Raw genomic sequence first — 14,981 nt, forward strand, 5'->3', positions numbered from 1 at the left:
AAAATTTGTTTTTACTCACATGCACAACTTCTTCATCTAATAACTTTTTTTTCCCTGTTAGCTTTTTCTCCATTGTAGTTTCTTACTATCCCCTTTGCCTTCATGCATTTTCCTTTATTTTTCCTTTTTTTTTTTAAGTTTATTTTTGGGTCTGGTCATTATAAGGTTCGGATGGCTCCTCCCTTGTCCACATCAAGACAAAGAACTGGCAACATAACCTATGTAGGAGGTCTTGAACCAGAGTGGAGACGTGGTGGGGGGTAAAATAAGGCCTTCATCAGGACTTCTCTCTCTCTTGCTTCCAGGCCCAAATGGATGTATCTCATGGCTCATTAGAGGTTTCCTTTGGTGCCTGATGGTCTACGTAAAATATCCTCTCTAGCTATCTTAATCTGCAAATACAATTCTATGTTTGAAAATTAAAAAAAAAAAAAAAAAAAAAAAAAACGGAAAAGGATGTTAAAATTGCTATTTTTCAAAAAAGTAAACAGCAAGAGAAAAGTAAGCGTATTTAATTACTGTAAAAGGTTAGAAGGTTTTGAGCAAAATTTCTAAAGCCTGGACCTGGGCCTAGAGTCAGTTGGGGACATATTGCAAGATCCTCTTTTCCATTTCATGGATCTGCTACATTTTTCATTCTTTTCAGTGTTCTTAGTAATGTATCATTACAGACCAAATCTGCATTAATAGGTAAACTTCACAGAAGAGTGGAGTTTCACTTGAGTGTTTTTACAATGGAAATTAAATCAGTGAAAAGCCCTATGATCCTTCCCTAGCTCTTTACTCCCTCACATACTTTCTCCAGGATTTAGACAAGGTGAACATTTAGAAAGGCTGGATGGGGCAGGGAAATATGCACTGAGCTTGGAGTCAAACACTCCATCACTGGCTGTGTGCCTTGCATAGTCACTTGAGCCTCAGGCCTTCATGTATTAGAAACTAATATGGGGCAGGGGGGTGTCTGGGCGGCTCAGTTGGTTGTCAGACTCAATTTCAACTCATGTCATGATCTCAGAGTTGTGGGATAGAGCCCCACTTCAGGCTCTGCACTGAGCATGGAGCCTGATTAAGATTCTCTGTCTCTCTCTCTCTCTTTCTCTCTCTGCCCCTCTCCCCCACTCACATTCTAAAAAATAAAAACAAACTATTGTAAGGATAATAATTATAACTGCTGCCATTAAGGATGGTTGCAAGGATCAAAGAAATTGTGTGCATACACTAACATACAATATGCATTGTGTTTTATACAGACATATATATGTATAATAAATGTATATGGTAATTATAATGTGTCAAATCCTCCAATATGTCTCACAGCCTGATCCAAAGACAACTGTACCTTGTAGTCAGAAGTTTTCTTTCTGTTTCTTTGAAATCCTTTATTCTAAAATTTAAATGAACTCAGTGGAGTGGAAATAAAAAGATGTTAGCTTCAAATAATTAATTGATGGCCCAATGTGTGAAGAAAGAACACTTCATTTTTAGCAAGTCTTATCTCTATCCTTTCTTACACCCTCACCAGTCCCTCATGAGACCATCTAGGTCTCTTATCAAGGTGAAGGGTTCAAGCCCCAAACCCTCAAAGAGGAGTTAATGTTACTTAAGTACTTCACCAAAGAGCACCTAATACCACTGGACATTTTTGCAGACTCCATAATTCACAGGAATAAATATCTAATGATAGAATTTAAGCCAATAAGATAAATTATTTTCAGCAAGCCCCCTTTCTGTTCTCTGTCTCTCCTCCCCTTTCTTCCCCTCTCCCATTCAAGTTTGTATTTCATGAATTTAAGCATACCTGCAAACTTTCATTTATGAAAATAATTAAAATTTCCAGTGTCCAGGCCATTTTCACAATATCCAAGATCTTGTGTTAAGAAAGTTATTTGATTTATTTCATTATTCCCAAGGAAAAATCAGAAGGTTCTGATTCTCTCCATTCTTCTTTGTGCAGTGGAGGTTATAAAAATCACAGGAAGGAATGTGGCACTTTTCTTATCTAAAATATAGCTCATCCAAGGATAATGGTCAAGATGGAAGAGGATGTGGCATTGTGGACTCTAACCTTTCTAGTTACACACACACTGAACCCAAAATTTTTGAAATAACACCTCTCTCTCTCTCTCTGTGTGTGTGTGTATGTATATATATATATATATATATATATATATATATATATATATTTATATAACATATAATATATATATATATATTATATAACACCTCTCTCTATATATATACTGCTGTCATTAGCTGTTATCTCAAAGTGACCATTTATTTGAGGTCCAAATGATCAACATTTATATCAATCCAAATTGCAAGTAAACATAATAATTTTATTTTTTCTGATTTCCTGTTCTCTGAAAATTTTTTGTAATATTATGATAGGAAAATATAGGATTCAGGAGGCAGAGAGGGAAAGGTTAGGACCTGAGGACACTGGGTGGGGAAAAACACATATTTTGGAGCAATGCTGGGAGCATCTGACCAAAACAAACCATCTCAGGCATAAAGTCCCTCTTAAGAATGTAACAGACACCACCTATTCCCCCTCAGGTTACCCTCAGGAATTTGACAATCAAAATATCTAACTAAAAAAAGGAAACCATAAAACTTATGTTATATGAGGAACAGAATGACCAGTCTAACTCCTCACACAATGGAGTAGAGCCAATCAAGAAGGAACAACCCAGTACCCAGAGTTATCCATCCAGTCAGGGTAGAACCTGAGAAGGATCAAAGGGGAAGGGAATGAAGGGGCGACCAGAATCTTATAAAACAAAAACCCTTGCCTATAGTCATGGGTATTCACCTTCCAATGCCCCCTCTTTATAAAGAGACTTCATACTATTCTTACTTTCTGATCTTACACTCTAATAAACTTTTGCCTGCAGCTCATTTTGAGTCCATTCTCCAAAGTGGCGAGACACTGAACCCTGGGTATTGAGGTAAAAAAATCCTGCAACAATATGTGTAAATGTGATAAACAATATGTGTTTATCAATGGTGTCATTATTGGTGGTTTTGGTCAGACAATTCTTTGTTGCGGGTTCAGTCCTGTGCATTCTAAGATGTTCAGCAGCATCCCTAGCCTCTACCCATTGGATGTTTGTGGAGCCTCTTCAGTCAGGTCAGTAGAAACTATCTTTAGATACTGTTAAACTTATCCTGGGAGGCAAAGTTACCCCTGTTGGAACCACTGGTCTAAAAGAATACATTGGTAATAGAACTTGTGTCAAATATGTTCTTTCAGTGTGAAGTTACTTTGCAGAGATATTTTAAAGCTTTTGTCAACATAGAGAAGATGGGTTGGTAAAAGCAAGATATTATAATTCTGTTAGATATACTCACCAGATGGTGGTAAACTACAGTTATTTAGCCATATGCTATAAAGAAAAAGTTAAGGAGCCACCATCCATCTCTTCTGATTATGGAACTCCCACTCTTGCCTTAGGAGAAGGGCTATATACATGTAGATATCAGAGATAACTCTTCCAAAGAGTGAGGAAAGTAGGGCGCTTATACACCAACTCCTCTAGGCATTGTTTAGAGATTGCTTCTGGGTCACACCGAGGGTATTAATTCTTTGTTACTTCTGACTTGTTATGCAGTGGGGTGGTGGGGAAGGAGTGGGCTCTGGCCATTAACTCATATAGTGGGAATGTCAGCTCTCTTGTCCTAAAATGGTAACGATGGTAGGAATATGGGCAGAGTGAAAACAATGTATGATACAATCCTACTAACAAATTTAAGGAATTGGATGATAGAGAGGTTGATGTATAGAAACCAAGAGATAAGGGAAGGAATAAGATAAAGGCAGCAGACTAAAAATTATAGGTGGAAGAATTGCCTAAGAACAGGATGATACTTTATGTTATGAGTCTGGAAGGAAGATGGGAAAGATGGTTGAAAATATAGATAGGTTTATGGGTTTGATTACAGGAAGGTGTGTGATGAACATTTTTTCTCTTTGTTTTCTTGGTAACCTCAGAGAGGAGGTCATCCCTAGAAAATGATGATCTCTAGTAAGTTAGGAAAGTAAGGTTTGTAATGGCCACTAAGGGAAATGGGAGATAGGTTAAAGAAATATGAGTAGTATTTAAGAGCTTAGCTGAGACAACAATACAAAAATTTGTAGTGGCACCAATTCTATGGGCCCTTGGATCATCTCCAACAATACTCAGTAGATGTGTGACAAGGGCAGAAAAAGCACATTGTAGGATTCATTGATTTATTGGATAAATATTTACTGAGTGCCTAATATGTGTCAAGCACAAAGTGCTAGAGATAAAACAGTTAACAGGCAAATTACAGATAAATAAAAATTCTGTGATTTTTGTAGAACTTAACATTCTGGAGGGAAAATACAGAAAATAAGATCAGTGAATTAAATTATAGTGTATTAGTGTTAAGCACAGAGAATGGGGATATTGAATGCTAGGGCTGGAGACAAAGTGTCATTTTATTTTATCTTATTTTATTTTTTTAATGTTTATTCATTTTTGAGAGACAGAGAGTGAGAGACCATGGGTGGGGGAGGGACAGAGAGAGACACACACACACAGAATCTGAAGCAGGCTCCAGCCTCTGAGCTGTCAGCACAGAGTCCAATGAGAGGCTCCAACCCACAACCATGAGATCATTATCTGAGTCAAAGTTGCTTAACCAACTGAGCCACTCAGGCGCCTTGAGAAAGTGTCATTTTAGACCGTGTTGGCAAGGTTTTTCTGAAAAGCTGTCATCTGAAAAAAATACTTGAAAGAGGTGAGCAATGGTGCCAAATGGATATCTGCTAAGCATGTTTCAGGCAGAGAGAAACACAAGTGTAGAAATCCTAAGATAGGAGTGTGGTCCACATGTTGAGGAATGGCAAGGATAGTGTGATCATTTGGATGAAGATGAACAAAGGGTAAAGTGATTTAAATTGAGCCAGAGAGACAGCAAACATAGAGGTCCATCTTGTAGAAGGTCTTATAGTCCATGGCTTTTAGGTTCATTTGGTGTTGGAATTGTTTGAGGGAAGATGAGGTATGAGGACTAGAGAAGAAAAGAATTGAGAACATTGATGAACACATAGTTTAAATCAACACTGAAGGGGCACTGTGTGGCTCAGTCAGTTGAGCGTCTGACTTTGGCCCAGGTCATGAACTCACCATTTATGAGTTTGAGCCCCACATTGCGCTCTGTGTGGACAGTACAGAGCCCACTTCAGATCATCTGTCCCTCTCTCTGACCCTCCCCCACTTAGGCTGTCTCGCTCAAAAATAAATTTATATCATCACTGAAAAGGAAAGGGAATTCAAGAGTAAGCAGCTATAAAGCCTTATAAATAATGGGAGGAGAGTCAGGAAAGAATGAGGTTAAGGGAGAAAAGAGTTCCTAGGCAGACAATATACTTATTAATGGTGGGTTTCATTTATTTAGCATGTGTGATTGTGCCAGGTACTTTGGGTATTATCTCATTTCAATCTGCCACCCACATGACAGTTTAAATAAATTCAAATTTTACAGGTGAGGAAACTGAGGCATAGAGAGATTAAGCCAAAGACATGCTGCTAGTGTGGTGACACAAGATTTGAACTCCATTATTAGTCTCCTAGGCTCCAGTTTGTAATATAGTGCCAAATGCTGCAGAAGATTCATGTATGCTAACGATGGGCACCGGTGTATGGGAATTGGAAGTTAGGGGGTCCATTGGTCACATGTGGTGAGAACGTTGACAGAATTTTGCTGTAGTTTGGTGACTCATTTTGGGATATGAGAGTGATTATGGAGAGTGATGCCAAGATCATGTAAATTTGAAGCAAAAAACATAAAGGGACTTACACTAGTTTATAGCCAGAGAGGAAGGGGCAAGAAAATATGAGTGAATGTCATGTGAATTGTATAATTTATGGGGCAAAGTCAGGGAACAAGTCTGAAGAGTTGGAATGATGAATTCGCTTTGGAGAAGATCCTTGTTTTATAGGAAAATAACTGAGGACCAGAGAAGGAAATTGTGAACCCAAAGTCATAAAGCCAATTAAACAGTAGCCAGGGACCATAGTCCAGGTTTCCTGATTGTCAAGACAAGTCCTTTCTGCTAGGCCATCCAGCCACTTGTGCTGAATCATCGTCCACTGGTTACTTACCCCAAATCCAAAGAGAGCTATTGTAGTTAATGAATAAACACAGCATAACAAAACCCACTGTAAATGCACAGCTCTACAGAAACACTAAAGACATCTTGACCTTTGGGTTCCCTTCATGACTCCCTCCCCTGGCAGTTTCTTTTTTTTCTTTCTTTTTTTTTGTTTTTAAGCAGCATAGAGATTGACTTTTCTTGACTATAACACGTCTTCCAGGTACTGCAGGTTCCTACACCAATGCCAAGTAGGAACCTGGGTGGAAAGAACTAAGGTCACCCTCAGGGAATTTCTAGCTGAATTAGGCTCCACTAAGCCTTGAAATCAAAATGCTTCTGGTAGGTAAATGGGCTACAGATGGGAAATCAAGCCAGTGTGTGACGGCATGATTTAGAGCAACTGTTACTGATATGACAGATCCTAGCAGGCAGCCTCATGAAAGCCTGTATTTCAGTTGCAGTGCAAGTAGGTGAAATGAATAATTGTGTTTTTGACTTTCCAATTTCCTATACCTTGCCAGTGGTTATTGCAGCTATAATTTGGGCCATGTGTATTCCAGAGAGGTTTCTGATTTAAGAATCTACATTTTTTTTAAGGCAAGCAATATTTGATGTATTTCATCTATGATAAGATTTTATGTATTTATTTTTATGGTGATGGATATTTTTTGTGTCATATAAAATATTACACATTTTTAACTGAAGAAATGACAAGGATCTATTTTTAACACATTATCTTGGGCAAATATTGAAATTCTTGTTTAATGTTTAACTACAAGAAGTATACTCAGTTCAAGTAAAGGATCCATTTCAGGATTCAGGCTGAGTTGTCTTGATAATTAGAATTCAGGCTCCAAGGAGAAGCCCCAAAGCCAAGAGTATTGGATATAATACAAAGTGGGAGCCCTACCTGACCTCTAGAGAATGTGGACCGGATATAAGATCTTAATCTTTTCCTATCTTACCACAGAAATTTGGATGGAGAAACAGTATTTATCTCAAAGAGAAGGAACTGATTTCACTAGGAATCATACCATTTTGGAAAGTCCTCGATTCAAAAGATCCACTTTCAAAGGACAATACTGTAGAAATTTTCGTTGTTGTGAGGATAGAGATGATGACTGTGCCACTCAGTTCCATGAGGCAAATGCACTGTGTTACTGTGATAAATTCTGTGAAAGGGAAAATTCTGATTGCTGTCCTGATTACAAGTCATTTTGCCATGAAGAGAAAGAATGGCCTCCTCACACAAAACCTTGGTATCCGGAAGGTAGGCTTTGGGAATGTGTTTAAGCAGTCTCCTAGTTCATTACAAGATCTGTCCAACGCTCTTTACCTCTTCTTCTTTCCTGTCTTCCTCCCTTTTTTAAGATGAAGTGAAAAATGAATATTATGATTAAATAAATTTCCTTTCAAATGTTAAAGTGCTTTGGTTTAGATGCAAGATACCACATTGTACTGGCACCTTCAAGAAACTTCTGGTGTGATGGCCATGAATGCTGGTCTGAATCATGTTGTGAATACTGACTCAGTGTATATAAAGGTTACTTAAAACTCTTTCTGCCTGTCTGTCTTTCTAAAATGTTTTGACAAAAGGACTCTTAAGCCCTGAAGTGTTTTTGTGTGTAACCTTTTAGGGGATCTCATCGTCACAGGCCTGATCATTGGCAGATTTGTGTAACTTTTGCTTATTATGTCACAAAACCCATGGACCTCTTAGCATTAGAACCTGTGGTATAGCAATGCCAGTAAAACCAGTGCAAAAACAAAGTCAAGTCATCTACCTGCCTAAGTAATACCAAATAGACTTTCATGTGTATTTCTATTTTGTTTTGTTTTGCTAATGTGGGAATTTTTACACCATTGAAACAAAGGAGAACTTCATATAGAGTGAGTGTAAAAGTCGAAGATTGAGTGCATAGCTACAAATAATTCATAAGAGGGATGATGGTAGGTACTATATTGGTCTAATTATAGGAAAATGGTTATAGATGCTGAGTAATCAATATATCCAAGATTTGCAACAAAACACAAAGCAACACACTTTTTATACTTAAATAAAGCCTTATTTTGTTGTTGTTGTTGCCCATCACATCAAAGCTCCTCAGCAGAAATGCAGAGTTATGGTGACTAGAAATTACAGTTAAAGACAATTTAGGATCAACTAGGATTTGATGTCCTTATTTCAAATTCCGGATGCTATTGCCTGCATTCTCAGTGATGTGAGTTTGCTGGTAAAACATGTATGTAATAGGTTAAAATTTCCACAGAACTATCATTTATCCCAGACCTTTGCCTCTACCAATATACAGCTCAGAAAACAACAAGTATTTATTTTAGCCTAAAAAAGTGGCAGATCCTTTACCAAGAATGGGGACTCTAGTCATTCATAAAAAAATTATTCTAGAATATCTTCACTATGCCAGGCATCGTACTTAGTGCTGGAACCACAATGGGGAAGAAAAAGACAAAATCTTACTCTCTTTAAATGACAGCCAAGTTGCCAGGGAGAGGGTAAGATTCACTATACCATTGCAAATTGTGATAAATTCTCTGAAGGAAATATTTAGGGTTCTGTGAAATATGAGAAAGCAACATTAATATGTAAAATACAACATCAGCCTGAGGAGAGTGTCAGTGAGGGAAGACATTTAACAGAGACTCCAGGAGTGAGGAGAAGTGAGCTGATTTCAAGGAATACTGACAGAAAGGTGTTGTGGATCAGAGAGCAAGGAGCTTGGCTTGGTCCAGGAACTGTAATGAGGCCACCATTTCTGGAGAGTAATGGTCAGCGGAGGGTTGGAGGTGACATGAGATGAGGTTTGAGAGGCAAGTAGAGGTCAGATTATGTCAAAATGTATAGGCTATATTAAAGATTTGAGATTTTATTCTGTTATGAGGACTCATTGAAAGATGTTAAGTGGGAATACGGGTGGCCTCATGGGTGTTGAGTCTCAATATTACGTATAAGCTGTAGTGCTTTTGATGTGCTACAGTGTATTTTAGCTTATATGAAACATATAGCTCATTTAGGAAAGGAGCTTTGTTGTGAGGATAGAGATGATGACTGTGCCATCAATGTCCATATTTGCTGGAGAGCTAGAATTCTGCTACAACTTTAATTTAGGGTTATGATTTAGGTAGAATTTATATTCCAGGTATAGTTTTTATTCCATTCATTATGAAGGGAAGCAATTAATCATTTTTATTTAGTAGTAAAAAGTTCACATTAGACTATAATTACTTCTATGAAGGTAATTTGTTTTCTTTTGTTTTATCTTGTGAAAGTAGCTGGTTCAAAGAAAATAGCACTACACAATATTAAAAATTGTATAAAATTAAAATAAAAACACAATGGTATATTATTTATACCAATTTGTGCATGTATAATGTGACTTTCCTCTGAGATGCTAAGTTGTTCATTCACTGATATACTAAATACTGTTTTTCAGTTATCTAATTACATGGTGTTATATCTGGTTCTTTATACTGCAACTGTCCCAGGAGCTCTTTTTCAACCAGTGACTTAAAACTATGTACAATATCTTAAGAGTTATAAAAATAAATATGTCCTTTTTGTATAAACTGGATTAGGGCATACTGGTAAATATCTCTCTTCTGTGTGTGCGTGTGTTTTCTTTTCCCCCTTCTCTGATAGTAACTCCTAGTAATTACAGGGTTTCAATGTCAAACACAGAAAACAAAGTGGTAAGAGTTTGAAAAAGAACCAAAATGGATTTTTCAGATGAATCTTCTGGTGTAGCATATCTTAGAGAAAGAGTCTAGTATACCATCTGTTGTAAACAGACCTAAGTTAATTTGATTAACTTTTATGTTCATATTGGTAAAAAAAAATGTGTGTAAGCCACTGACACATCTGAATTGGATAAGGGCTGTTTGCTCCTTAACCACATTATAATGAAGAGAAGTCACAGTCCAAATTCTGCCATATACTGGTAGTTACAAAAATCTGTATTGGTAAGCAGACATAGACCAATTCATACAACATGTGTAAGCTTCATGAAGTCTCAAGACCCTGTCCTTAAGAGGTTCCCACATCTTCCTCGCTTGAATAACTTATTGGAGGAACATGTGATAATAACAGCAGTATATCATAATATAAGCAGTATAATAATAGCAGTAGGATTCTGTTACCCTTACAGTGGGTGTCAAGGAATGAGAATGCCTCCTACCCAGTGGCTGGAAGTGTAGAACTTTTTAAAAATCAATCTTTGGGTGGCACCAGGTCTATGAGTAAAGGCTTTTGACCTTAAGAGAAACATATACACTGTTGGGTATAAGAGTGGGGTATGATTTTTAAATATTTTAGTTAATCTGCATAAATTCAATACTATTAATTTAATCAACAACAGCTGATTGTTGTTGATTAAATCCATCATGTTGATTCAAAGCCACTAATTTTACCAATGAAAGCCCAGTTCTGATGTTCGTTATACTGATACTCTAGTGTGCATCCAAAAATGGATAATGGAAGCACTTGTAGCAGCTGCCCTGGAGTCTGGCCTTTCAGGGTGAATGCTAGTGTCCATGCCTGGGATGTGGATTCCTGATCGGAGCAAGTAACTGCCTTCCCTAAAATGAGGTTTAGACCAGTGCAGATATTATAATGCATTATGATGAATATTAGAATAAATTACAGACATCATATCATCTTGTTTTTTAAACAGTGGGCCAACTATTTCACTCTCCAAATGTCTGATTTGCCTTATTTTGGATTAATGACTGTTCAGTTGCAAAACTCTATTAATTTCAACAGTCATTGGCTTTTTTTTTCTTTTGTCGAGATGCTCTGTGGGTAACCAGTTTGATTAACTCACTCTGAGGTGCTGCATACACGTGTCATTGAGAAAATAAAGCCACTGGTAATTCTCTCATCTCCATCATCCTAAATTTCAACTTCCCTCTCTCTGGGTTACTGAGTCGATTCCTCCTCTTGAGCTCTGAATCCTGTCCTGTCTTATCTTTTCAAGATCTTCACTAGTAAAATCGTCTCTCTCTCCCTCTCTTTCTCTCTTTCTCTCCTAAAGCATCATTTTTTTGCCTCCTTCTTTCTTGGATCAACGATCAATTTACAAAATATGTTTTTCTAGTTCCCAACTTTGAAAAAGCCCTCCCTTGGCTCCATGTTCTTAACTAGCATCTGTCTCATTTCCTTTTTTTTTTTTTCTTTGATGGTAAAATAGCTAAAAGAAACATCTGCTTCCTGACTTCCAAGTCCCTATTCAATCCATTCCCACAGGATGCCATTCCTTGCTACTTCACCAAAATCCCTCTTGGCAGGGTCAAAGACTTTCACATCGTCAAATGCAACATTCACATGCCTGTTCTCCTTTTCTTGACCTCTCAGTGGTACTTCACATAACTGACCACCCCTGCTTATGAAATACTTTTTCTCTTGCTTCTAAGGTTCTACTCTCGTGTGAATTCCCTATTTCCTCACAGGCCACTGGTTACTTTGTTAACCCAGGTACTAATTTCACCTTATCTTATTGATGCTTTTCATATAATGATAATAGACCATTGATCTCTTTTGAGTAGTTTATATAATCTGGTAAACTAGTTAACAACTAGTTTTAGTTAACTGAGAAACGTGTGGATTTGGAACGCAAATGGCTACAATCTTACTGGGTCATGAACTTTTTTACTGATCCAAATCCTAAACAAAAAAATAGAATTTATCTTTAAAGGGTGAATTCAATGAAACAATTTCACATTTTGGTCTAAAACTCTGAGCTCCTTAACCTTGTCATACATGATTAGTCATATTCACTTGAGACTTGTTTAGAATTTTAAATGAGAAATGCCTTAAATTTATTCAAGTGCTGTTTTATTGCTCACCTATTTAAACACATTATTTTTTCAGTGTGGTTAGTAATTAATTCTGTTTTTTAATCTAGTTTTCATGCTTTATAAACCCTTTGTTGAAACATATTGTGCAGTTTTAAAGATAAAAGGTCATGGAAACAAGCTTAGAAAAATTCTATACGTAAACCTTGACACAAACCAGATGTGAATTTTCATCAGGTTGGCACCAAGTATTTTTGCATATTTGAGAAACTAAACCGAATTTTAGGTTACTTGTTGTGCTAATGCACTTTATTATTCAATTTAGAATTTTCATTTGTTTACATGTTATGTTAACAGGTTGCCTCAGAGATGGCCAACCTTATGAAGAAGGATCAGTAATTAAGGAAAACTGCAATTCCTGGTAATGAATTTAAGTGGCACACAACTGAATTCTACTGTCGGTGTATGTTTTCTTCAAATAAAAGGAGTATTGTGAAATAAAACTGATATTTAGATACAGATAGAATCATATGTCCTAGGATATCACATATCTGTAGCTTTATGTAAGCATGTTTCATTTTAATGAATGTTGAAAAATCTAACCACAGATATGTCTTTGAATGCCACAGTTTGTTGTTCGTGACAGTGGCCTTTATTATACAGCAGGCCTGCATTAAATTTACCTCATAATTATAAGCATTCTACAGGCAAGATATGCTAGAGGCCAATCGTGTTTCTTTGATCACAGTAACAACATATAAAAACAGGCTGCCTTGAAATGATTATTCCACAGAAAGTTTCCGAATACAAATACACTGAATCTACTGTCTAAATTATCTTATGTTTTCAAAATTCATTGACTGTGTGGTCATTTCATTTATTAATTGCCTAGGGCAGAAGTTAAGAGTATATTGAGTGGTAGCTAATGCATGTATTATTATTTTATTTTTGTCAAGAATCAAATAGGCATGTGGCTATCATTAATCAAGAATATGTTTTATGCCTTAACAATGTACAATTCTGGTTACTCATTTTATAAATGTACTCCATAAAGGGTAGGCCACTTTTGTGACTTTTGTATCTTTGCAGCACATGCTCAGGACAGCAATGGAAATGTTCCCAGCTTGTATGCCTTGTTCAACCAGAACTAATTGAACGTGTCAATAAAGGAGACTATGGGTGAGAAAAATCTTGCTTTCTAGACTTTGGCAGTCTCAGTTACTTCTCAGGTTTCAAACAAATGTATTTCTTATCATTTACTTCTAAAAATGGTCACTATTTCAAAAGAAAGAGTGGGAGAAAAATGGGAAGAGAAATAGAAAGACATGTAAGAGTGGAATGCACGTAGTTAGATCTTAAATAGTTAAAAATTAAAACGCACAAAGACATATAGAACAGGGTCATAAATTGTCCAGGAAGGAGCAGTGTCATGGTGTGAATGAGGGGAGTAGAGGAAGCTTTGGTTTGGATAAGTATTTGGGTAAAATTAGGAAGAAGGCAAAACACTGATTTATTCTTATAAACCATATCTCTCCCTCTGGTGCTGTCCTGACGCAGCCAATCAGCCTGGGAGAATCAGAACGTAAGAGGTCAATATTCAATCTTGATGTTTCCCCAAATAACCAGTCATCTAGACAATTTCACTGACATGACCTCTGTAGCCAATTTCACTTATGGTTGAATCACAAGACAAGTTGAGCCATTTTACTTTGCTAATAGAGTAAACATAAGGCTCACTGACGCTTAAACATGGGAAATAATGGTTTGATGCTCTCTGAAAGATTAATAAATTAGGTGGCTTCTCTGTTTCCATAGAGGGAATTATGATGTCAGTGTTAACACTGGTTTTCTTTACTCAGCTGAAAGGAAGAGAGATAGCTGGGTGGTATCCACCTCAGGATTTCTCCATTGCCATTGATCAAATCTCTATATTCCCTTAGTAACATTTTCCACATTCTGGAAAGGATTTCACATAAGAAGATCTATTATCAAGGAACTATAAAAATGATTAAATCCTGAAATACAATTTTAAAACTTAGAAGTATCAGTTTCCCCGAATGAGACGACAGGACAGATATTTCCCAACACAGTGATGACACTGAATTTCAACGTACCCCATATATCTTCTTGGAAGACATGAAATTTAGAAAGTTACAGTTTTTTTGACATTGTTACTCTTCAACCATGCTCAATTCCTGTGTGTGTGTGTGTGTACACGTGTTTAACCAATATTTTAGGTGATAATATGACATTTTAAGTATTTCTAGGGAAAATATACTTTTCTGTGGCTAAGTGATACTTAAATCACTAAAACAACATAAGAGTGTGTGTCATCATAAGAAATGATCTGAATCGGCTTCTTAAAATAATTCAAATGCTTGGCCTATTGAGCACATATTTCCAAGAAGACATCAGCAGCAGCCTGCCTTTCCACCATCACAGAACTCACCGGGAACCACAGTCAAAGGCAACGTGGAAAATACACATAAGATACAGAAGCTGGTAGGAAGAGAATTCTTTTTCTGTCTATCATTTGTTCACTGTGAGATAACTCGAGGACTAGTTAGGAGGCATGGGCTTCCCTTTTGTAGCAAACACAGATGACCTTAAAAGGACAAAAAGTGAAGTATAATTGGAGTGAAAGGACACATCCATTGCCCAAAGAAAAAAACTTGATAAAAGAGACAAGCTATGAAGAAAAGGAGTGAAACTAAAATTACTACCAGAGGAGAAAAAACGGCAGGGGGAGTCCTTGAATTTAAAAGCTTCTCTGGCACTTGGGTGGCTCAGTCTGTTAAGCGTCAGACTTCAGCTCAGGTCATGATCTCGCGGCTCGAGAGTTCAAGCCCCGCGTCGGGCTCTGTGCTCACAGCTCTGAGCCTGGAGCCTGCTTTGGATTCTCTGTCTCCCTCCTGTTCTCTACTCCTCCCCCACTCATGCTGTCCCTCTCTCTCAAAAATATATAAATATTTAAAAAAAATCAAATAAAAGTTCTGGCACTCAGATTTTTTTCTGTTCCTGATGTTCAAATTGTTTTCATGTGTGAAAT

General features: G+C 37.0%; 1 protein-coding gene across 2 annotated transcripts in view; it reads left to right on the forward strand.

The window, feature by feature from the left end:
* Positions 1-6,881: 6,881 nt before the first annotated feature.
* TINAG (tubulointerstitial nephritis antigen) overlaps positions 6,882-14,981 on the forward strand; it is an 83,186-nt gene continuing 75,086 nt past the window's right edge. The window contains exons 1-3 of one of the 2 annotated variants that reach the window (XM_086707088.1): positions 6,882-7,394; positions 12,290-12,353; positions 13,022-13,111. In XM_086707088.1, the coding sequence (XP_086563214.1) occupies positions 7,049-7,394; positions 12,290-12,353; positions 13,022-13,111 (500 nt within the window). In that variant the 5' untranslated portion in view covers positions 6,882-7,048. The remainder of the gene's footprint in view (positions 7,395-12,289; positions 12,354-13,021; positions 13,112-14,981) is intronic. The other variant, XM_025925602.2, reaches the window with a different exon arrangement.

This window comes from Puma concolor, chromosome B2 (genome assembly GCF_028749965.1).
Source record: "Puma concolor isolate L17-30 chromosome B2, mPumCon1.1.hap2, whole genome shotgun sequence".
NCBI lineage: Eukaryota > Metazoa > Chordata > Mammalia > Carnivora > Felidae > Puma > Puma concolor.